The 25932-nt window shown below is 41.4% G+C and overlaps 1 protein-coding gene across 8 annotated transcripts in view; it reads left to right on the forward strand.

The window, feature by feature from the left end:
- The window catches only part of ptprub (protein tyrosine phosphatase receptor type Ub), a 353002-nt gene that overhangs the window by 190920 nt on the left and 136150 nt on the right, over nucleotides 1-25932 (forward strand). For all 8 annotated transcript variants that reach the window (XM_036973945.1, XM_036973950.1, XM_036973953.1 and 5 more), the window contains exons 4-6: nucleotides 12244-12325; nucleotides 17455-17570; nucleotides 24028-24202. In XM_036973945.1, coding sequence (XP_036829840.1) covers nucleotides 12244-12325; nucleotides 17455-17570; nucleotides 24028-24202 — 373 coding nt within the window. The remainder of the gene's footprint in view (nucleotides 1-12243; nucleotides 12326-17454; nucleotides 17571-24027; nucleotides 24203-25932) is intronic.

Raw genomic sequence — 25932 nt, forward strand, 5'->3', positions numbered from 1 at the left:
TCTCACAAATTGGTTGTTGAACATTGCTAGACAATCATTTTTAGATCTTGCCATAGATTTTCAAGTAGATTTAAGCCAAAACTGTAACTCGGCCAACTCACTGTTTATTGGTAAGCAACTCCCGTGTAAATTTGGCCTTGTGTTTTAGGTTATTGTCCTGCTGCAAGGTGATTTAATCTCCAACAACTGAGACTTTTTTATTTATTTAATCCGTTTTAATTTCAGGTTGTCACACAACAAAATGTGGAAAAAGTAAAGTGGTGTAAATACTTTCTGAAGCCATTGTGCATATTGTTATATACAGGGCAGTTAAATGGGATCTTTAGAAAGGGGCGGATGGGGAGACATGTAACACAACAAGGTTGCGTGTTTGAATCTCATCATGGACAAAATTAACATTTTAGCTCAACTACTTACCAGGTTTGTGGTCAATTCCATTTCAATTCAGGAAGTACACTGAAATTTGCTTTACATTCGGATTACCTGGAATTAAAATGGACTTGATCCCAACCCTGCTACCTACTAGTTTTAGCTACTTTGCAACTACTTAGCATGTTAGCTAAGCCTTCCCCTTCCCCTAATCATAATCTAAACCCTTTAACCTAACCTTAACCCTAACCCTAAACTTAACCCCTAGCCTAGCTAATGTTAGCCACAACAAATTGGAATTTGTAACATATCATACGTTTTGAAAAATCTTAACATATTGTACGAATTGCAATTCATAAAGTATTGTACGAATCGCATTTCATAACATATCATATCATATGAAATGGATGATGGACATCCACATGAATACATACCATACGAAACTTAACATGTCAAAGTAATTGGAGTGTTACGTTTTTTTTTATTTTACTATCTTACATCTACCATTGAGTCCAGGTTTCCAAAGTTCCCCATCGCCACCACAGTTGCACATTGCTTTCATAACCAGAAAGGAAAGGAACATAGTGGGAGGGATTTCTATAAAAAACACACTTGTATGGATCATTGGGCAGGAATGAGGACTCATGTCTACATGCTGTTTTCATGCTCTGTTGTCTTTTATTGATAGATTCTGTTTGTACAAGGAATGGATTGTTTTGTATGAAAGGATGGAGTGGGGGTGAGAAAGACAGATCAAAGAATAGGAAAATAGTGATCTTACCAGACCAAAAATAAATGAAGGATTTGGCTATGCTATGTCTGTCCAATTCCCTTTGTTCTTTCACCACACCCTAGGGACACACATAGCCACATTGACTCCCTGGCTTTTATTAAAACATTTATTTAACCTTAATTTTAACAGAGGGTCTTTTCTAGGTGAGCCCTGTGTACACAATACACATTGAAATGTAAAACTACACATCCATATATATACACAACAAAATGAAATGCCCTAGGGCAGGGCTCTCCAACCCTGTTCCTGGAGAGCTACTCTCCTGTAGGTTTTCGCTTCACACCAGTTGTAGCTAACCTGATTCAGTTTATCAACCAGCTAATTAATATAGTCAGGTGTGCTAGATTAGGGTTGGAGTGAAAACCTACAGGACGGTAGCTCTCCAGGAACGTGGTTGGACAGCCCTGCCCTAGGGGAACCAATTCTTCCAACTTTAAAGTATTTTGGATATCATTCCACACATAAGGTGCAAAAAACAAAAGGCCGATTGGCCCTCCTCAGTAATGGTAGGGATCTCCAGAGTTAACCACCCGATTCCGAGTCCTGTAGTCTGTACTTCTGTAGGTTAACAATGAAGATATATAGAGTGGAATTTTCTGCAATGGGGCTTTATAAACAAAAAGTGTGTGATTAATCGATCTACGAGACAGACAGACAGGCAATCTTAAGTTTAACCAGGGACTGTTGATATCTTCCCCTCTCCCCCCTCTATGTCTGAACCCTCTCTCATGGAAAGACATAAATATTTCCTTTGACAACCTGGTCAGATGTGCCTTACCATGTTTCCATCACTAACATAGAGAGGCGACTACCTACATACAGACTCGAATCATTGGCCACTTTAATAAATGGATCACTTTAAATAATGCCACTTTAATAATGTTGACATATTTTACATTACTCATCTCATATGTATATACTGTATTTTATAGCATGAATTGCATCATGCCTGTGCCGCTCGGTCATTGCTCATCCATTTATTCATATGTACATATTCCTATTCCATCCCTTTAGATTTGTGTATTAGGTAGTTGTTGTGGAATTGTTAGATTACAGCACTGTCAGAACTAGAAGCACAAGCATTTTGCTACACTCGCATTACATCTGCTAACCATGTGACCAATAAAATTTGATTTGATTTAATCTGTGAGTATTTAAGGAGCAATTATCTTTCCCTGACTTGGTAATGGTGAGTGCAAGGCCTTGGCATCTAAATGCCAGTTCCTGACCAAAAAGGAAGGGGTGGAGGCTAGTATTTTTATAGTTCCAAATAAATGATCTCTTGATTTGTATATATGACAACCACTTCTAAAGGTCTGGCAATCCAGCGTTATTTAATACGTTCTCATAATGTATATTTTATTTCAGTCTTAAATCTTAAATCACTGCATGCCCAGACATTTATTTTCCAATGCATTTTTTTTCTCAAAGTAAAGTAACCTCTGATTAGAATAAACTATGCACATATGGAACGTTTAATTGGTAAAGTGGTCCTCAGTAAAATCTATAGACTGTTGTTTATTGAAACAAATGTTTTGAATGTCTCCCTCTTTAAATAACCTGCAGCCCTAATGGCCGAGACAATTAAAGATGAGCCTGCAATCAATCTCTCATTGAGTGCTTTAGCTCGGCAGAGAATAATTGCACCTTCAATTAAACTGTGAAGGTATTTCTAAGTTGTCTACCATAATGTCTGATCCCTCTGCTTCTGATTTATTTCAACCTTTCCTCCCAAAAGGCTACTCTTCTACTCCAGCTCGGGCTGATTTGCTATCTCTGAGAAATAGCATGAGAGCCATGGTGACTTAGCACACTAACCAATTTGTTCAGTGTCACACAAACACACAAAGGCATACAGTGGCTTGCAAAAGTATTCACCCCCCTTGGCAATTTTCCTATTTTGTTGCCTTGCAACCTGGAATTAAAATGTATTTTTTTGGGGGGGTTTGTATCACTTGATTTACACAACACGCCTACCGCTTTGAAGATGCAAAATATTTTTATTGTGAAACAAACGAGAAATAACGCACAAAAAACCTGAACTTGAGCGTGCATAACTATTCACAATACTTTGTAAAGCCACGTTTTGCAGCAATTGCAGCTGCAAGTCTCTTGGGGTATTAATTTTATAAGCTTGGCACATCTAGCCACTGGGATTCTTTCCCATTCTTCAAGGCAAAACTGCTCCAGCTCCTTCAAGTTGGATGGGTTCCGCTGGTGTACAGCAATCTTTAAGTCATACTACAGATTCTCAATTGGATTGAGGTATGGGATTTGACTAGGCCATTCCAAGACATTTAAATGTTTCCCCTTAAACCACTCGAGTGTTGCTTTAGCAGTATGCTTAGGTTCATTGTCCTGCTGGAAGGTGAACCTCCGACCAAGTCTCAGATCTCTGGAAGACTGAAACAGGTTTTCCTCAATAATGTCCCTGTATTTAGCTCCATCTATCATTCCTTCCATTCTGACCAGTTTCCCAGTCCCTGCCAATGAAAAACATCCCCACAGCATGATGCTGCCACCACCATGCTGGGTGGTGAGAGGTGTTGGGTTTGCGCCATACATAGTGTTTTCCTTGATGGCCAAAAAGCTCAATTTTAGTCTCATCTGACCAGAGTACCTATTTCCATATGTTTGGGGAGTCTCCCACATGCCTTTTGGCGAACATCAAACGTGTTTGCTTATTTCTTTCTTTAAGCAATGACTTTTTTCTTGCCACTCTACCGTAAAGCCCAGCTCTGTGCAGTGTACGGCTTAAAGTGGTCCTATGGACAGATACTCCAATCTCCGCTGTGGTGCTTTGCAGCTCCTTCAGGGTTATCTTTGGACTCTTTGTTGCCTCTCTGATTAATGCCCTCCTTGCCTAGTCCGTGAGTTTCGGTGGGCGGCCCTCTCTTAGCAGGTTTGTTGTGGTGCCATATTCTTTACATTTTTAATTATGAAGTTAATGGTGCTCCGTGGGATGTTCAAAGTTTCTGATATTTTCTTATAACCTAATCCTGATCTGTTCTTCTCCACAACTTTGTCCCTGACCTGTTTGGAGAGGTCCTTGGTCTTCATGGTGCCGCTTGCTGGGTGGTACGCCTTGCTTAGTGATGTTGCAGACTCTGGGGCCTTTCAGAACAGGTGTGTATATATATATTGAGATCATGTGACACTTAGATTGCACACAGGTTAACTTTATTTAACAAATTATTTGACTTCTGGAGGTAATTGGTTGCACCAGATCGTATTTAGGGGCTTCATAGCAAAGGGGGTAAATACATATGCACGCACTACTTTTCCGTTTGTTATTTCTTTTCATTGCACTTCACCAATTTGGACTATTTTGTGTATGTCCATTACATGAAATCCAAGTAAAAATCCATTTAAACTACAGGTTGTAATGCAACAAAATAGGAAAAACGCCAAGGGGGATGAATACTTTTGCAAGGCACTGTATACGCTCACACGCATTCACAGACAGGACAGAAATATCAGAAAGATGTAGGGCGGCCCAGACCCCGAAGTGACTCTTATCACCTGAATGCAAGATGGTTTATTGTCTTCCCCCGGAATTCAGCATTCTCTCTGTTGCTCTCTGTTGACTTTACATTCTGTAGGTCGGATATCTGATTGGAGGTTAACTCTGCAGTAATACTATTGGGTCAACAACTCAAATTTTGAATCAAAACATGGTCAAATGGTGATACAAGGATCTTCTCTCCATTGTCTCTTTTGCTTTATTTGTTTCTGACCTGCTCTCTCTCTCTCTCTCTCTCTCTCTCTCTCCCCTTCCCATGGACTTCTTGGGGCACGACATTTCAGGCTATGACTTATCTTTCTCTATCTCTGATCATGCTAGTATTGCCTTGTAATTTTTATGCCTTGTATGTGAATCCATTCATTTTACAATGATATCCCTTTCCTGCAGTCATATGATCAAATCACACTCTAGTGGCCTCAAGGATGGAATGTTAATATTTTTCATAATTAATACACTTTTTTTACACCTCGAAATCCGTGGTTTATATGTCAAACGTTTGTGTTATATTTCAGTCTTCTGTGATGTATGTAAAGTGTAATATTGGGATGCAAACTCATAAGTGAATCTATATCTGACATGTTACAGGTGTTTTATTTCTTTAAGACCATAACCATGTGTGTAAGGTGTATACTTTTGTTTCAAATTAGACTTGTATAAGACTACCAAGAAACACTCTGTGTGACCCTGATTTAGCCCACTGCTGTAAAAGGTTAAATATCTGCTTTTGATACAGACCATTCTTAGATCTTTCTTGACCTTTCTAAAACTGTTACTTAACTATAGTGTAATGCATATTGCTAAATACTCTTTATGGAGTCAGATATTCAGTTTAATAGACTAATTGCATAGTCTTATCAACTGCCAGATCTCCTCTGACATCTCACCAGTCATTATCACCGGCAGCTCTATGGTAAAAAGCATCTCGGTTCCCGGGGCAAAATCTTTGTGCTATCCTGGGGTTCGGGTACAGAACATTACTAGGTTGCTTCCTACATGCACATTCCAACTGGCAAAGGTAGTTCAAGTTACTTTTTGTATACCAAACTGAATAAAGATTTCTATCTGGCAGTTACTATACCGGTACCCCTTGTATGTAACCTCATTATATACACTGCTCATAAAAATAAAGGGAACGCTTAAACAACACAATGTAACTCCAAGTCAATCACACTTCTGTGAAATCAAACTGTCCACTTAGGAAGCAACACTGATTGACAACAAATTTCACATGCTGTTGTGCAAATGGAATAGACAACAGGTGGAAATTATAGGCAATTAGCAAGACCCCCAATAAAGGAGTGGTTCTGCAGGTGATAACCACAGACCACTTCTCAGTTCCTATGCTTCCTGGCTGATGTTTTGGTCACTTTTGAATGCTGGCTGTGCTTTGACTAGTGGTAGCATGAGACGGAGTCTACAACCCACACAAGTGGCTCAGGATGGCACATTAATGCGAGCTGTGGCAAGAAGGTTTGCTGTGTCTGTCAGCGTAGTGTCCAGAGCATGGAGGCGCTACCAGGAGACAGGCCAGTACATCAGGAGACATGGAGGAGGCCGTAGGAGGGCAACCACCCAGCAGCAGGACCGCTACCTCCGCCTTTGTGCAAGGAGGAGCAGGAGGAGCACTGCCAGAGCCCTGCAAAATGACCTCCAGCAGGCCACAAATGTGCATGTGTCTGCTCAAACGGTCAGAAACAGACTCCATGAGGGTGGTATGAGGGCCCGACGTCCACAGGTGGGGGTTGTGCTTACAGCCCAACACCGTGCAGGACGTTTGGCATTTGCCAGAGAACACCAAGATTGGCAAATTCGCCACTGGCGCCCTGTGCTCTTCACAGATGAAAGCAGGTTCACACTGAGCACATGTGACAGTCTGGATGTCTCCATGTGCTCGCCAGAGGTAGCCTGACGGCCATTAGGTACCGAGATGAGATCCTCAGACCCCTTGTGAGACCATATGCTGGTGCGGTTGGCCCTGGGTTCCTCCTAATGCAAGACAATGCTAGACCTCATGTGGCTGGAGTGTGTCAAAAGTTCCTGCAAGAGGAAAGCATTGATGCTATGGACTGGCCCGCCCGTTCCCCAGACCTGAATCCAATTGAGCACATCTGGGACATCATGTCTCGCTCCATCCACCATCTGTTGCACCACAGACTGTCCAGGAGTTGGCGGATGCTTTAGTTCAGGTCTGGGAGGAGATCCCTCAGGAGACCATCCGGCACCTAATCAGGAGCATGCCCAGGCATTGTAGGGAGGTCATACAGGCACATGGAGGCCACGCACACTACTGAGCCTCATTTTGACTTGTTTTAAGGACATTACATCAAAGTTGGATCAGCCTGTAGTGTGGTTTTTGAGTGTGACTCCAAATCCAGACCTCCATGGGTTGATAAATTTGATTTCCATTGATCATTTTTGTGTGATTTTGTTGTCACACATTCAACTATGTAAAGAAAAAAGTATTTAATAAGAATATTTCATTCATTCAGATCTAGGATGTGTTATTTTATATATATATACAGTGCCTTGCGAAAGTATTCGGCCCCCTTGAACTTTGCGACCTTTTGCCACATTTCAGGCTTCAAACATAAAGATATAAAACTGTATTTTTTGGTGAAGAATCAACAACAAGTGGGACACAATCATGAAGTGGAACGACATTTATTGGATATTTCAAACTTTTTTAACAAATCAAAAACTGAAAAATTGGGCGTGCAAAATTATTCAGCCCCCTTAAGTTAATACTTTGTAGCGCCACCTTTTGCTGCGATTACAGCTGTAAGTCGCTTGGGGTATGTCTCTATCAGTTTTGCACATCGAGAGACTGACATTTTTTCCCATTCCTCCTTGCAAAACAGCTCGAGCTCAGTGAGGTTGGATGGAGAGCATTTGTGAACAGCAGTTTTCAGTTCTTTCCACAGATTCTCGATTGGATTCAGGTCTGGACTTTGACTTGGCCATTCTAACGCCTGGATATGTTTATTTTTGAACCATTCCATTGTAGATTTTGCTTTATGTTTTGTATCATTGTCTTGTTGAAAGACAAATCTCCGTCCCAGTCTCAGGTCTTTTGCAGACTCCATCAGGTTTTCTTCCAGAATGGTCCTGTATTTGGCTCCATCCATCTTCCCATCAATTTTAACCATCTTCCTTGTCCCTGCTGAAGTAAAGCAGCCCCAAACCATGATGCTGCCACCACCATGTTTGACAGTGGGGATGGTGTGTTCAGCTGTGTTGCTTTTACGCCAAACATAACGTTTTGCATTGTTGCCAAAAAGTTCAATTTTGGTTTCATCTGACCAGAGCACCTTCTTCCACATGTTTGGTGTGTCTCCCAGGTGGTTATGGCAAACTTTAAACAACACTTTTTATGGATATCTTTAAGAAATGGCTTTCTTCTTGCCACTCTTCCATAAAGGCCAGATTTGTGCAATATACGACTGATTGTTGTCCTATGGACAGAGTCTCCCACCTCAGCTGTAGATCTCTGCAGTTCATCCAGAGTGATCTTGGGCCTCTTGGCTGCATCTCTGATCAGTCTTCTCCTTGTATGAGCTGAAAGTTTAGAGGGACGGCCAGGTCTTGGTAGATTTGCAGTGGTCTGATACTCCTTCCATTTCAATATTATCGCTTGCACAGTGCTCCTTGGGATGTTTAAAGCTTGGGAAATCTTTTTGTATCCAAATCCGGCTTTAAACTTCTTCACAACAGTATCTCGGACCTGCCTGGTGTGTTCCTTGTTCTTCATGATGCTCTCTGCGCTTTTAACGGACCTCTGAGACTATCACAGTGCAGGTGTATTTATACGGAGACTTGATTACACACAGGTGGATTGTATTTTTCATCATTAGTCATTTAGGTCAACATTGGATCATTCAGAGATCCTCACTGAACTTCTGGAGAGAGTTTGCTGCACTGAAAGAAAAGGGGCTGAATAATTTTGCACGCCCAATCTTTCAGTTTTTGATTTGTTAAAAAAGTTTGAAATATCCAATAAATGTCGTTCCACTTCATGATTGTGTCCCACTTGTTGTTGATTCTTCACAAAAAAATACAGTTTTATATCTTTATGTTTGAAGCCTGAAATGTGGCAAAAGGTCGCAAAGTTCAAGGGGGCCGAATACTTTCGCAAGGCACTGTATGTATATATATATATATATATATATATATTTTTAAAAATATATATATATTTATATATATATATTTATATTTATATTTATATTTATATATATGTATTTATATATATATTTATATATATATATATATATTTATATATATATAAATAACATTTGATTTGATTTGTTTCTTGTCTGATCTGGGATATGTTTCGATTTCCCAGCTATCTTTATTTGTAAACCTATACAAGGCCCTCTTGTAAAATAGTTTTATCTCAATTTGACTCCCTGTTTAAGTACTTGCACATTACAGTAGAGTGGCTCGGGCATTTTGACAAACAATACGTCAGGGCTGCACTTCGATCATATGTGTGGGCAGGCTGCCCTCGATGCTGGGAAAACAAACCTTGCTGCCGTGTCTAATAACTGTCTGACTATTACTGGCGGGCGGTGATTTGATATTGATTGGATGTCACTGGCGCCCACAGACCTCCACCTTATTCTACCACAGGATTGGGTACGGAAGCCACCTGTCCCCATAGCCACATGACCCTTTGTTTGCTGTATTATCTGCTGTTATATCTTTAGAGCTGCCTCTGTCTAGAATCCTGAATGGGTCCTGTGTCCGGCAGCACATTGTGCCTCCCGATAATGCCATTATTTCCCCAAGACCTCAGGGGCTTGTAGAGAACTATAGAACGTATCCATCTATTCCTCTTTTCCTCTCTCTCTCTCTTCAATTCAAATTGCTTTAATGCCATAAGGACACAATGTACATATTGGAAATTAAGCGATTCATTTACAGTATTAATGTCATTACAATAATAATAATAATCAGGATTATCAACAGGATAATCAGAAACAACAATAATTAAGTATAAAAAGAACCATACATTTGACAATAACAGTGGCATAGAGGACATGTGCAGGGCTCTCAGACACAGATCATCTTAATTGGAGCGGCAGGTAGCCTAGTGGTTAGAGCGTTGGGCCAGAAACAGAAAGGTTGCTGGATTGAATCCCAGAGCTGACAAGGTAAAAATCTGTTGTTCTGCCCCTGAACAAGGCACACCCAGTAGGCTGTCATTGACTGACTTGCCTAGTTAAATAAAGGTTAAATAAAGGTTAAATAAATAACAAATAACAAATAAAATCAGGCAGCAATTTTGTGCACTGCCAACCCACAGCTCTCTGCTTCCTCCCCCAATGGGTATCCTATTCTCATCAAAGATGTCTTTGGAACCTTGAATAATGGTTTCAAATTTGTAAAATGACATTTCATTGTTTTGTATTTTTTTTAAACTTTTTGTTGTGAAATGCCAGGTTTTGCTTTGTCTACCCTTTTTCAATTGCAAGGCTGTGCTCACAGAGCCTGAACATTGTCAAGGCTTTTCTAAGGTTTTGATCAGTAACCATGGTCAAATAGTTTTCCATGGTGTACTGTCAATTTAGGGTCAGATAGCTTGGCATTTTGCTTTGTGTTTGTGTTTCCCAATAGGTAATGTAGTTTTGTTTTGACTGTGTTATCATTTTTGTGTATTCTGATTGGATATTCTGGAACTGTGGTGTTAGCAGAACAGGTCTGTGAGCTCAGGATCAGCCAGATGAGGTGACTCTTTTCTTTGCTCAGCAGGGCTTGGTAAAAGTAATTTTTATTATTAGTGGATATTGGCCTAATTCTCCCCTGCGTGCATTGTTTGCAGTTTTCCTCTGGACATCTGAGCAATCTTACAGAACTCTGCATTCAGGGTTTCAATGGGTTGTTTTTTCCCGTTGAGTTAAATCTTGTTTTGCAATTGGGAACCCACACCTCGCTGCAATAAAGTGCAGTTGGTTCAATGACATATTCAATTAATTTGAGACAAATTTTCAAAGGTGTTTCAATTTGAATTTGTTTTTTAATGTCGTAGAATGCCCTGCATGCTTTCTCAGTTAATTTACTGCCTCATTCACTGTATGTGTCCAGTTGAGTTTATTTTTAAACCTACGTTATTGTAGTGTGTACAGTACTCCATATATTTTGTACCAATTGAGAACTTTGGTCTAATTCCCTGTGATCTGGATCTTCTCTAGAAAATCATTATTTGGGGGTTACTGCTAGGGTTCAGATCTGGCAGTACTGCTCTAGCAGGTCCAGGCTCTGCTGTAGGCCATGTGCTGTGGGTGACAACAGGCACAGGTCATCTGTGAAGAATCACCTTTTAGAGTCCAGGTGCTGGGGATTTTCTAGAATAGTGGTCAATTCACTGATGTAAATATTGAAAAGTGCCAGGCTGAGATTTGTAACCATGGCAAAGGCCCCGCCCCTGGCTAAAGAATTCTGTCCTTTTCTTGCCAATTCTCATGCCGCAGGTATTGCCAGTATTGATTTAATTACGTCATATGTTTTACCCCCTATACCACTTTCAATAACTTTGTAGAACAGTCCTTTATGCCAAATAAAATCAAATGCTTTTTGGAAACCTAAATGTTGGTCTTATTTTGGTGGACATATTTATCTATCAGGGTGAACAGGGTGTAAAGATGATCAATCGTGCAATGTTTTGTTATTATTCCATTTTGGATTTTACTCAAGACATTGTGCTTATGAAGGACGTTTAGAAGTCTTACATGTTAAGGACACCTGCTCTTTCCATGACATAGATTGAACAGGTGAATCTAGGTGAAAGCTGTGAAGCCTTGTTGATGTCACCTGTTATGAAAGACAGGTTAAAGAAGGATTTTTAAGCCTTGAGACAATTGAGACATGGATTGTGTATGTGTGCCTTTCAGAGTGTGAATAAGCAAGACAAAAGATTTAAGTGCCTTTGAACGGGGTATGGTAGAAGGTTCCAGGCGCACCGGTTTGTGTCAAGAACTGCAATGCTGCTGGGTTTTTCACACTCAACAGTTTCCTGTGTGTATCAAGAATGGTCCACCACTTAAAGGACATCCAGCCAACTTGACACAACTGTGGGAAGCATTGGAGTCAACATGGGCCAGCATCCCTGTGGAACGCTTTCGACACCTTTTAGAGTCCATGGGGGGGATGGTGTTCCTAATGTTTTGAATACTCAGTGTATAGTACTACAGAAAACCAGGTTACTGTTTATATAAATGCCTCTGTAATTGTTAGGGTTTGAGATATCAGCTGTTGTACGAAGGGCTATACAAAGAAAAAAATATAATACATTTGATTTGATTTTGATTTGATTTAGGGTCAAATTTGTATCCATTCTTAAAGATTTAGGTCCTCTCTTTTTCCCTCACCTATCTTGTGGGTCAGTAACTGTGCAATTGTGTAGAGCTTTGTGATAATAATTAAGATCTCTGCCTCAGACGGAGGACAGTTTGATTTGATATAAATGCCTCAATTGTATAAAGGATAACAGCAATCAAATTTGTTTCAAGATTTATCACTCCAAGCTATCTCACTTTTTTGTTTTTATTCTACTTCCCAGGTCCTGATCGAAGCAACTGTTTCCAGGGAGCGGCGAGGCTACATCGCCATGGATGACATCATGCTCCTGACCTATCCCTGTTGTGAGTACCATCACTGATGTAGAAGAGGAGGGAGGTGGTTGGGGATTAAGGAGCAGTATAAAATAGAAAATGTAGAGACAGATACTGTATAGAGAGTGAAATGTAGAGAGTTAGTTCCATATGATAAAGAGGAGGAGAACGCTAATGGAAGCTTGACCTTTTCATTGGTTGATTGCAATTGGGGTCCAGGTTTGATGTGAATTACATTTTCCCTAAACACTCTTCAGCTCCAGCCACTCCCCTGTGATTTAGTCTCAAGAGCACTCATAATTTGCCCAACTGACTCAAGGTTAGAGATAGAAACCTATTTCGGATTTATCCCACAAAGTAAATTAACCCTCTAAGTATGCAGAACTTAGAGGTATAAACTGCTCTTTACCTCTTCTCTCCTCTGTATTATATACTGTATTATGTACAGTGATTATTGTATTGTTGCGTTTGTATTTTTTTTTTTAAATGTAGCTCTGTGAAGAGATCTTGCTCTCAGCATATCTACCTGTCAAAACAAAATATTATCCATTAGTTGCCATGCAGTTGCCATTTTTTAGATACATTTTCTAGAATTAAATGGCAAAATGTGTATTTTGCAAAAGCTGTTCCTCTAGGAGAAGACTTGTGGTGTTTTTGTCACTAGGTGGTTTCCCACTGCTGTTATACAGTGGTTAAGGCTGTCTGTTTGTGCACAGTGTACCTGGGATAACACAGGCTTAGTGTGCTATCAATCCTAGAGGAGTAGAAAAGTCATGGGAACAGCAGTAACGGCAGTGGCTAACACTACCTGAGCTTAAACCCTGGACAAAGCTTCTCCATCCCTGTGACATGTTTGCCCCCCACTACATACTGCTGATCAAAAGTGATCTGACAGCTCACTCATTTGGAATTCAGTTAACACCTTTAGTCCAGTTACAGTTGAAGTTGGAAGTTTACATACACCTTAGCCAAATACATTTAAACTCAGTTTTCCACAATTCCTGATATTTAATCAGAGTAAAAATTCCCTGTCTTATGTCAGTTATGATCACCACTTTATTTTAAGAATGTGAAATGTCAGAATAATAGTAGAGAGAGTGATTTATTTCAGCTTTTATTTCTTTCATCACATTCCCAGTGGGTCAGAAGTTTACATACACTCAATTCGTATTTGGTAGCATTGCCTTTAAATTGTTTAACTTGGGTCAAATGTTTCTTGTAGCCTTCCACAAGCTTCCCACAATAAGTTGGGTGACTTTTGGCCTATTTGTCCTGACAGAGCTGGTGTAACTGAGTCAGGTTTGTAGGCCTCCACACGCTTTTTCAGTTTTGCCCACAAATTTTCAATAGGTTTGAGATCAGGGCTTTGTGATGACCACTCCAGTACCTTGACTGTTGTCCTTAAGCCATTTTTCAACAACTTTGCGACCAAGCTTTAACTTCCTAACTGATGTCTTGAGATGCTTCTTCAATATATACACATAATTTTACCTCCTCATGATGCCATCTATTTTGTGAAGTGCACCAGTCCCTCCTGCAGAAAATAAGCCCCACAAGATGATGCTGCCACCCCTGTCGTTCACTGTTGGGATGGTGTTATTCGACTTGCAAGCCTCCCCCTTTTTTCTCCAAACATAACAATGGTCATTATGGCCAAACAGTTCTATTTTTGTTTCATCAGTCCAGAAGACATTTCTCCATAAAGTACGATCTTTGTCCCCATGTGCAGTTGCAAACCGTAGTCTGGCTTTTTTATGGCGGTTTTGGAGCAGTTTCTTCTTCCTTGCTGAGCGGCCTTTCAGGTTATGTTGATATAGGACTCATTTTACTGTGGATATAGATACTTTGTTTCCTCCAGCATCTTCACAAGGTCCTTTGCTGTTGTTCTGGGATTGATTTGCACTTCTAGGAGACAGAACGCGTCTCCTTCCTGAGCGGTATGACAGCTGCGTGGTCCCATGGTGTTTATACTTGCGTACTATTGTTTGTACAGATGAACGTGGTACCTTCATGTGTTTGGAAATTACTCCCAAGGATGAACCAGACTTGTGGAGGTCTGCAATTGTTTTTCTGAGGTCTTGGCTGATATATTTTGATTTTCCCATGATGTCAAGCAAAGAGGCACTGAGTTTAGGTAGGCCTTGAAATACATCCAAAGGTACACCTCGTATTGACTCAAATTATGTCGATTAGCCTATCAGAAGCTTCTAAAGCCATGACATCATTTTCGGGAATTGTCCAAGTTGTTTAAAAGCACAGTCAACTTAGTGTATGTAAACTTCTGACCCACTGGAATTGTGATACAGTTAATTATAAGTGAAATAATCTGTCTGTAAACAATTGTTGGAAAATGACTTCTGTCATGCACAAAGTAGATGTCTTAACCGACTTTCCAAAACTATAGTTTGTAAACAAAACATGTTTGGAGTGGTTGAAAAACGAGTTTGAATGACTCCAGCCTAAGTGTATGTACACTTCCAACTTCAATTGTAGATATAAGTGACTTGTGCTTGAGGTGAGGTTATACTCTGGGCTTTTCTTTTCCTTGTCATGAGGGTTTTCGGTACCGTGTAATTGGAGGATCATTTTTTTGCATGGATTTTTGTATACTGAACTACATTTTAAACGCAACACACAACAAAGTTACAGTTCATAGAAGGAAATAAGGCAATTGAATAAGTTCATTAGGCCCTAATCTATGAATTTCACATGACTGCGGCAGGGGCGCAGCCATGGGTGGGCCTGGGAGGTTACATGCCCACCCACTTGGGAGCCAGGTCCACCCACTGGGGAGATAGGCCAAGCCAATCTGAATTAGTTTCCCCCCCCCACACTCCTCAGACGATCCTGCAGGTGAAGAAGCCGGATGTGGAGGTTCTGGGCTGGCGAGGTTACACTTGGTCTGCGGTTGTGAGGCTGGTTGATTGTAATTCTCTAAAATGATGTTGGAGGCGGCTTATGGTAGAGAAATGAACATTCAATTCTCTAGCACCAGCTCTGTTGGACATTCCTACAGTCAGCATGCCAATTGCACGCTCCCTCAAAACTTGTGGTACTGCACATTTTAGAGTGCCTTTTATTGTCCACAGCACAAGGTTCACCTGTGTAATGATCATGCTGTTAATCAGCTTCTTGATATGTCACACCTGTCAGGTGGATGGATTATCTTGGTAAGGGAGAAATGCTCACTAACAGGGATGTAAACAAACAAACATTTTAGAGAAAAGCTTTTTGTGCATATGGAACATTTCTGGGAACTTTTATTTTAGCTCATGAAAAACATTACTAACACTTTACATGTTGCGTTTATATTTTTGTTCAGTATAGTTTCTACTGTATCGTTTTATAGACACCATGTGCCATGGAGACCGGAAGGGATTTCAATCAGAGATGCTGACTGTGTCTCTGCCTAGCCACCCAGTGGTTCCCCGCGTTTCCCATGGAGAGCAGATGGTATCTTCTACACCCCGCACCCCCAGTGCTACCATTAAATAATTTAGACTGTCTATGGTGGCACACGGCCAGCCTGCACCATTTGTCATAAGGAAAGGAGACAAAAGCGGAGAGAAAAAAAAGAAGAAAAGCCACCAAGCTCCTTCCTTCTTGCAAATTCTGGTTGAAACTGCTAAGCACGCTTGACATTTCTGTTGTAGTCTCCATAGTCCTAGTCTTTGACTCTGAAACCAGTGTTGCAGTCAAATTAAATATTTATCATGGTAAAGAGTCCCCGGGATGTGATCTGACACATTTATACTACCAAGTTTTTCAGTTAACAGAAGGCCCAGTTTTATCACATTCATTTTTGTGTTTGTTTATGCTGGCTCATAGCTACGATTAATTATGAATTAACCTTAGACGGGGGACTCGTCCATGGGAAACTTGACCACCTGTGGACTACAAACGCAAGAGGCATCCCCGCCTCTCCCCCCTGCCTATTTACACAAAGTAGATCAACAAATTCTCTCTCTCTCTCCCAGAAAGCAACAATGTAATGAAACACTGAACATGGAAGAGCAGGAATTGAAACATTCGCCTCCCTCTTTTTGATTTCACTACTACTCCACCACTAAAGTAACGTATCCTGTCTACGTTGGGTTGTCCTCCGTTTTGTGAGAGCCTGTGCTGGAGGCTCTAACCCAGTGGTTAGGCTCTGCGGGAAGTCTGTCTCATAGAGCTGTGGAGGAGCAGGAGAGCTCCAGTGTTAATCACAGTGTAGCTGGGTGGGTTTGCTGCTGAGGAACCCACACTCACTGCGGAGCTCGATGCATCAAGCTGGGTTCTTATTAGAAGAGTGCTGCTCTTTCATCAGCAACAATGTTCTTGAGCCTGATTTCGCAATTGTCTGGGGATCTGGTTAAAGGATGTTCACTTAACTTCCGTTGATGCCTGTGTTATAACTTATCGCCACAGTGAAAGGTTGTCGAGAATAGTAGCCGCCAGCAATTCATTTCTAAGTTGTGTATTGGATGACTTCTCTTTGTGAGTTTATTGTAGGACAATAAAGGGAGAGAACAAGCAATATGTCAGTATGTCAATGAGTCCTTCTCCAACCAGCTGTGAGGTCCTTAATGGGAGACAATTAGTCTCTGATTTTTATCTAATTTAACATGCAAGTTTGAATTACTTTGTCGTATAATGTGAAAAGCTGCCAACGGTGACATTTTCATACTTTCACACACATCTCACACTGGCAATAAAGCTGGAACAAAGTCCGAATGATGATAATTTACTGCAGCTCTTTAGAAATCATGAAATGTAGTATTTAATTTTTTATTTAACTATGCAAGTCAGTTAAGAACATATTTTTATTTTACAATGACAGCCTACCCCGGCCAAACGCTCCCCTAACCCGGACGACGCTGGGGAAATTTTGCCCCACCCTATGGGACTCCTGATCACCGCCAGTTGTGATACAGTCCGGGATAGAACCCTCTAACACTGAGATGCAGTGCCTTAGACCGATGCGCCACTCGGGAGCCCTAGTATAGCTGCATAACCCTGAAATTGAAGGAAGGGGGTGTTTTGCCACACATAACTTCGTAAAATGTATTTTAAATAAAAGCATTTATTTTGTTGGTCTGCCTGGCCAACATTGGGATTAGCTGTCTGTCACGGCACAGCAGTCATTTGATTTCTGCTCTCTCACTCTGTTCCAACAGATAAGGCGCCCCACTTCTCCCGGCTGGGAGATGAGGAAGTCAACGCTGGGCAGAATGCAACCTTCCAGTGTGTGGCATCGGGCCGGGCATCGGAAGCTGAGAAGTTCCTACTGGAGGTCAGTGGGGATTTAGGGGCACACCCATAGTATTTATTTTCTTTCAAATACTTTTGAGAGTTTGATTGAGTCTGTCTGGAGTGGCAGGTGGGTTTGCACTTTTGGGTTCATTTTCAGCTATTGAATTGGTTCCATTGAGCCAGACAAGCTCAATCAAGCGCAGCTGAAGTATTTCAAAGAAACCAAATACTATTTGAATGCAGGTCTCTTTGGGAATACCAGCACTTTTGAGTTCTACTTTAAGTGTATTTGTAGTCATGCCATTAAAGAGGGAAACTTGAAACGATGGGTCAGTGTCTTTGAATTATATACATGCTTGTGTTTGTATTCAAATTCAGCAGAGCATTGGGGGGAGTTTTAATGCTACGCACCAGCCTTGAAGACTCTCCAGCCCAGCACCTTTCAAAATCCAGTTTGCTCATGATTTCACAGTGCTCTACTTTCTTCACAGCCTTCTTCCTTTAGAGGGCTCTGTTTTTAATATCCCTTTTTCCTACTTGTATGCTTTATTCATGCAAATTCCATCCCTCTGAAGGTCAGGAAGGCCGCTGCAGTGCATGTCTGAGTGAATAACATTCATTGGTTTTAAAAACATTACGTATGAAGACCTGATGGAAGCTTTCAAAGAGCATTGTGATAGTCTTTTGTTTCCAGGCTCTGTCTCTCACAGCAATTACCAGGCAGCCACACATCCACGACTCTTACCACCACCACCACAGTATGTGTTAATTACACCATGCAAGCCTTGAGGCGCAAGGCACAACATTGTCTTCAACTTTGAGACCTCAAAGTAGTGGAGGCGTCCCTGTCCTTCCTTCAACGTTACAAAACCTTTAACATCCGAGTGAGAATGATATCAAACAAACCATTATGTAACATCACAAGGACAAGGACAGATGCCTCCAGTAGGGAGCTGTCATAACGGCACTAACATTTGCAATAACAAAAGTCCTCAAGGCTCTTCGATGCCTGCCTTCCCCAAACAGCATGAGGAGATACATGACTGGGTGTCACGGCTGCCATTTTAGATGAGGTTGCTTCCCCTCCCTGTTGTTTTGTTGTTTTCATGTGATTGTTGCATCTGCTGTGTGTACCAGCTGCGACCCAGTCTCACCATGCCAACTCCTGCCAGACTAAACAGATAATTTGGTAGTTTTCTCAGTAATTCGCTCCAGCCTGATAGTTTACATAATCCGTCTCAGGCTTATTTGATTAACCTGATTTTCCTAATATCCTTTTGTGGAGGGAGAAACATCTAAATAGATAAAAGAAGTAAGCCAAGGGCAGTAGACACTGAAGTCTATGATTGAGGGTTTGGTTTGTTTTTGGTATGACCACCAAACCAGACTGGTTGCCACTGCTTGACCCTAATCAGAGTTTGGGTGTTTACTTGTGACAGTTGGGGCTTCTGTGGTCTGTGGCTTTCAAGAGTTTACAAACATACAGACAAGTCCACTGTGGCTTTGGACAGCACAAAGACTTACACACATCCAGTCATCCAAGCGAACAGAGAAGGGGCCTAGCTCATCCCACTTGCTTCCCAGAGGACCCCGGGCCAATGTCTTCTCTGAGACTGATTCTGTTTACTCACCAGTTGTTTTTCAATGAAAAAGAAAGAGAGAGAAGAATGTGTTGATAGGCAAGCCTGCTATTTCACACACTGAAAAATACCTTGGCCTACACGTTAGACTAATGTTAGGCTCAAGGTGGCCTGTTGTTGAGACTATAGGCTTGAAGGATGCTTGTGGTGATAATGGAAAAGAACAATGTGAGAAATGCCTTGAAGGGTTTAGTGGGATACCTCCTTTCATTCAACAATATCTCTACTGCAGCTTTCTTTCCCAGCACCAGTAGTCTCTTTTGTTTTTGTTATTTTTTCTCCTGCGCTCTCTCTCTCTACCTTTGTCACGCCCACTCCTTCTCCGTGGTATATTCTGGCTTTGAAGAGCACTGGTGTCAGAGTCATTTTCTCTCTTTCGTTTCCTTTTGCTCTGTACCAAAACATGAAAGCCTACCCCATGCTATTCATCTGCCAGACGACACATTAGAGTGACTACATGGTGAAACATTAAGCCCACCAGGCATACACTTTTAGCTACTCATGTGGATTTAAATGTATTGGCTCCGTAGTGTTTTGCAGGACTGTGTGAGTGCTGGGTGATGCTAACTGACTACCGGCACCTGCGCTGAATTAACTAATGGCCCTCATAACCAACATTGCTCTCATAATCATTATTATCTTGACACGATTTCATTTGTTTGTATTAAAGGATACCTGAATGTAATTGTACATGTTTACCACAGAGGGATGTCCCCTGCCATTCAAAAGCAGCATTGCCGTTCTTGACACAAATCGGTGCGGCTGGCACCTACTACCATACCCTGTTCAAAGGCACCTAAATATTTTGTCTAGCCCGTTCATTCACCCTCTGAATAGCAAACATACACAATCCATGTCTCATTTGTCTCAAGGCTTAAAAATATTTCTTTAACCTGTCTCCTCCTTCATCTATACTGATTAAATTGGATTTAACAGGTGACATTTATAAGGGATCATAGCTTTCACCTGGATTCACCTGGTCAGTATATGTCATGGAATGATCAATGTTTTATACACTTAGTGTATGAGCCCAATACCCCCCCCCCCCCCCCCAAAAAGCCTGAATTAAAATAATGATTGTGCCATTATACAAAACATAGCCTAAAAGCCAACTGCATATTACGCACGGCAGAAAAACATAATTGGTCTAGCCTACACTCCAAAATGTAAGTTATTCCATAATAATTGTCTTTGAGTGTGGACTGTATTATTATGCGTTCTAGATGGACTGGTTACCTTATGCTACGCTCCAAACGAGAATATAAGTATTGTATAGTATTGTCACGCCCTGGCCATAGAGGCTTTTGTCACGCCCTGGCCATAGAGGCCTTTATTCTCTATTTTGGTTAGGTCAGGGTGGGCATTCTAGTTTCTTTATTTCTGTTTTCTATTTCTTTGTTTTTGGCCGAGTGTGGTTCCCAATCAGAGGCAGCTGTCTATCATTGTCTCAGATTGGGAATCATACTTAGGTAGCCTTTTCCCCACCTGTGTTTTGTGGGTAGTTGTTTTCTGTATAGTTCATTTGCTTTACAGAACTGGTCGTCTTTCACTTTGTTATTTTTGTTTGAGTGTTTTGATAAATAAAAATCTTGAAAACTTACCACCCTGCACTTTGGTCCATGCCTTTGGACGAGAGACGTGACAAATATTAGGCAATTTTTAAAAAATATATTTGATAATTAATAGGCTGATCCATTACCTTTAGATACATAATATCTCATCACTGTGCATTTCCATCTCCTCTCTCTACTTTCTAGAAAGCACAAAGAGAGGGGCTGTCAAGAATGTAATAAAATATGTTTTGTTGTGAAAACAGTGTGTTGGAGAGCCCATGGCATACTGAGTTTCGGTGGAATATCACCTGTTGCGCAGCAAGGCTGCGTGCTCCTCAAACGGTGCGGGGAGTGAAATAAGTGTTATTATACTGAACAAAAATATATTCTCAACATGCAACAATTTCAAAGATTTTACTGAGCTACAGTTCATATAAGGACATCTGTCAATTGAAATAAATTCATTAGGCCCTAATCTATGGATTTCACATGACTGGGAATACAGATATGCATCTCTTGGTCACCTATACATAAAAAAAAGGTAGGGGTGTGGATCAGAAAACCAGTCAGTATCTGGTGTGACCATCATTTGCCTCATGCAGCGCAACACATCTCCTTATAGAGTTGCATAGAGTTTATCAGGCTGTTGATTGTGAACTGTGGAATGTTGTCCCACTCCTCTTCAATGGCTGTGCGAAGTTGCTGGATATTGGTGGGAACTAGAACACGCTGTTGTACACGTCGATCCAGAGCATACCCATACATGCTCAATGGGTGACATGTCTGGTGAGTATGCAGGCCATGGAAGAACTGGGACATTTTCAGTTTCCAGGAATTGCGTACAGATCCTTGCGACATGTGGCCGTGTATTATCATGCTGAAACATGAGGTGATGGCGGCGGATGAATGGCACGACAATGGGCCTAAGGATCTCATCACGGTATCTCTGTGTATTCAAATTGCCATAGGTAAGATACAATTGTGTTCGTTGTCCATGGCTTATGTTTGTTGTCCATAGCTTAACCCAAACGCCACCATGGGGCACTCTGTTCACAATGTTGACATCAGCAAACTTGGGTATGCTTTGCTATCTGCCCAGTACATTTGAAACCATGAAAAGCACACTTTTCCTGCGTGCCAGTTGCCATCAAGGGTGAGCATTTGCCCACTGAAGTCAATTATGACGCCGAACTGCAGTCAGGTAAAGATCCTGAGGACAATGAGCACCCAGATGAGCTTCCCTGAGACGGTTTCTGACAATTTGTGCAGAAATTATTTGGTTGCGCAAACCCCAAGATTCATCAACTGACCAGGTGGCTGGTCTCCGACAATCCCAAAGGTGAAGAAGCCGGATGCGGATGTCCTGGGCTGGCATGGTTACACATGGTCTGCGGTTGTGAGGCTAGTTGGACGTACTGCCAAATTCTAAAACGACAACAGCTCTGGTGGACATTCCTGCAGACAGCATGCGAATTCCTCAAAACTTGAGACATCTCTGGCATTGTGTTGTGTGACAAAACTGCACGTTTTAGAGTGACTTTTATTGTCCCCAACCCAAGGTTCACCTGTGTAATGATCGTGCTGTTTAATCAGCTTCTTGATATGCCATACCTGTCAGGTGGATGGATTATCTTGGCAAAGGAGAAGTGCACACAAACAGGGATGTGAACACATTTGTGCAAAACATTTGAGAAAATAAGCTTTTTGTGTATTTAGGAACATTTCATGGATTTTTATTTCAGCTCATGAAACATGGGACCAACATGTTGCGTTTATAGTTTTGTTCATTGTATAAACCCAGACATTTCTATATTCAATCCCATTTGAAAGTTTTGATGGTTGCCCTTAAAAAGAGGAGGATCCCAGATGCTACTGTATTTATTCCTCAGCTGCTCATATTAAGCACGTGCTCTACTATAAAACCAGAGTAGTAACTTACCTGGCATGATTGAAAAACGAACTGTGACAACACACCTCCATTCTCTATTTGAGTGCATACGGATGACATGTATTTTTACTCCTGGCCCTGTTCCCGCCCATTTGATAATGAGCCATTTTCAATAGAAACAAATTTTAGCCGGTGTGAGTAAGACCACAGCCGATGTGGCGGGTCAACATTCACAAGGCCGCTGGGCCAGACGGATTAGCAGGATGTGTACTCCGAGCATGCGCTGACCAACTGGCAAAGTGTTAGAATAGTCTGATGGGTGATCACTTGATGAGAGGACAGCGTGCACACGTTTGAGCAGCCCGAGGGAAGGAACAGATCACAATAGCCTATAGTAGCATCATGCAGCCCATATCCTGTATGTTTTGATTTCTAAGACATTCTAAGGTTTGTATCATTCACAACTAAAGTTGCCAAATAAGTCTAGCGTATAGAACCTGGTTCAAATGGTTACTTTTACGCTCAATATAGCCACTTCCTATGCGCACTCGCTCTGAAATGGGAATTATATCCTTCTTACTAGAAAATCATGTTATATAAAATAATGAAACAGGACTATCTTGTCTCCTAAATGAATTAGCCTACTGCCTATGGCATGGTGCAAAAATATATTTTCTTCATATCATAAGGTTGTCTTTAGAGCTGCCAAAAAATAAATGATGGATTTATTGTGATAGTGTATATTTAATGGATGTATTAGACTTTTTAAAATGTAGACGTTCCAAAGGAGCACACCAGTGGCTTGTATGCTGCTTGTATGCGTCGAGGCCTTGAGATGCAGTTATTTACATGAAAATAACCGGCTGACTAAATGTCATGACTGCTACAGCACTACCCTTACACTGCAAAGGCCACAGACTTTTGTGGAGCAATAGGAAACGATGGTTCGTGGGAGGCAGTTGTTAAAGTGTTCAGAGAGTCCCTGGTAAAAGTCCAGGTTGGGGCAAGGAGAGGGACGGAAGCAATACTCTTACATTGGATCACTCAGTTGGGCTCTGCCCAGCTGCTGGGGTTCTGTGGAGAAGGTTGTCAAAGGGGGGTGAGTGTAACCGGTGTGAAATGGCTAGTTAGTTAGCGGTGCGTGCTAGTAGTGTTTCAATTGGTGACATCACTCGCTCTGAGACCTTGAAGTAGTTGTTTCCTTTGCTCTGCAAAGGCTGTGGCTTTTGTGGCGCGATAGGTAACGATGCTTCATGGGAGGCAGTTGTTGATGTGATTCAAGCCCAGGTTGGGGCAAGGCGGTAAATGGAAGTAATACTGTTACATTTGCAGCTGTGTGTCTGTGTGCAAGAATGTGTTTGTGAGTGTGCTTGTTTATGTCTGACCCATCCTGTTTTTTCTGTCCCCTCTCTCCAGAGGCACAGTGGGGACGTGATAGCTACAGCCTTGGTCAAGCACCTGAGTCACCGGCGCTTTGTGGCATCATTCCAGGTGGACAGTGTGCAGCGCAACGACCAGGACTTGTACCGATGTGTCACCCAGTCCTCCAGGGGCTCTGGGGTCTCCAACTTCGCTGAGCTCATCGTCAAAGGTAAATTCGCTTGCCGTCAGTCAGTGGGGTCTAGGCTAGGATCTCTCAAGATCCTGTACTCTAGGTCTATGAACCAAAGGTGAACTGAATAAAGCTGATTTAGTTATGTTACTTTGTGTTAGCAAAAGCAGTAAATGTTGAAAATGAACATTTACATAATCTGTCATAAATTTACACATCCCACACACTTCTCAGCTGTGGTATAATTAAATCAACACATTTAAGTGCTTGATTGATATTATCATATAGACCAGGTATTCCCAAACTGGGGTATGTGGAATGTGGTCGGGGGTACGCCAAATAAAAATGTGATTCACATAGAAAATTAATTTAATTTTTTTATATCTATATCTTTTTTTTTACATTTTAAAACAGTCCATTTATATTTTCCAATGGGCTATACTTTTTTATGTTTTTTTTCTCACCTGAGTAGCCTCGTTTCACTACCAAAAATAAAATTAAACCATCTAGTGTTCAGCAAAATAACAAATACAGGTAGCCTAGTCAAATAAGTAACATCCAATCACATTAACCGTTACTCTCTCGCGGGAATTCCATTAACAGTCCGTATGTAGGCAAATGTAGCTGCTGCTCATTCCGTTTGCTCGAAAATTGATAAATGGTTAAAAAAAGTAAGGCCTGTGTCCATAGACACATACCAGCAGTACTACACCTGCACCTGTCGACAACACAAGTTGTTCTGCTTCCATGAGCACATCCAGTGCTAGCATCAGTAATTCTACATTTATTGTTTGCCCAGCTAGCATGGACACTGACAGTTGTGAATCTGATGCAGCCGAAGAGCTACTGCCCCCTTACCCGGGAAAGCATCAAACAGACCGGGACGTTGGACCATCAAAGAAGTGTAAATATGATGAGAACTACATTGATTTGGTGTTCACTTATATTGGGAGTAGTGCCTTTCCTCAGCCACAGTGTGTTATATGTGCAAAAGTACTCTCACAACTCGATGAAACTCTTGCGCAGACATTTAGAAACAAAACATGCCAATTAGAAAAATAAGCCACAGGAGTTTTTTGAGTGAGAATTAAGACAGTAAGTCATGTATAAAAGCAACAGATACCATTAATAAGAAGGGGCTGGAAGTGTCTTATGTGGTGAGCTACTGAGTGACTAGGATCGGCAAGCCCCCATGCTATTGTGGAGGACTTAATTATTCTTTCTGCCGTGGATATAGCTGGGACAATGCTGAGGGAAAAGGACAAGAAAACTATACAGACAATGCATTCATCAAACAACACTGTTTCACGACACTCATCAGTGACATGGTAAGAGATGTTTTTAAACAATTACTGCTTCGCATACAAGCCAGTGAATTTTATCAGTTAAAGCTGGATGAGTCAACAGATGTGGCGGGCCTGGCACAGCTCCTGGCAAATGTCTGTTGCGTTTATGGGGGTTCAATTAAGGAAGATATCCTCTTCTGTAAACCACTGGAAACCAGGACAACAGGAGAGGATATTTTTAAAGTACTGGACAGCTTTGTGACATCAAATGGACTTTGATGGTCAAGAGGTGTTGGTATCTGTACTGATGGCACAAAAGTCATGACAGGGAGACATAGTGCAAGCAGTTGCTTCCAACGCCACTTAGGTACACTGCAGTATCCACTGAGAGGCTCTTGCTGCAAGGGAATGCCTGCGAGCTTGAAAGACGTTTTGGACACTTACAGTGAAAATGCTTAACTTTGTTAAAGCAAGGTGAAGATG

This window comes from Oncorhynchus mykiss, chromosome 3, assembly GCF_013265735.2.
Source record: "Oncorhynchus mykiss isolate Arlee chromosome 3, USDA_OmykA_1.1, whole genome shotgun sequence".
Taxonomy (NCBI): Eukaryota; Metazoa; Chordata; class Actinopteri; order Salmoniformes; family Salmonidae; genus Oncorhynchus; species Oncorhynchus mykiss.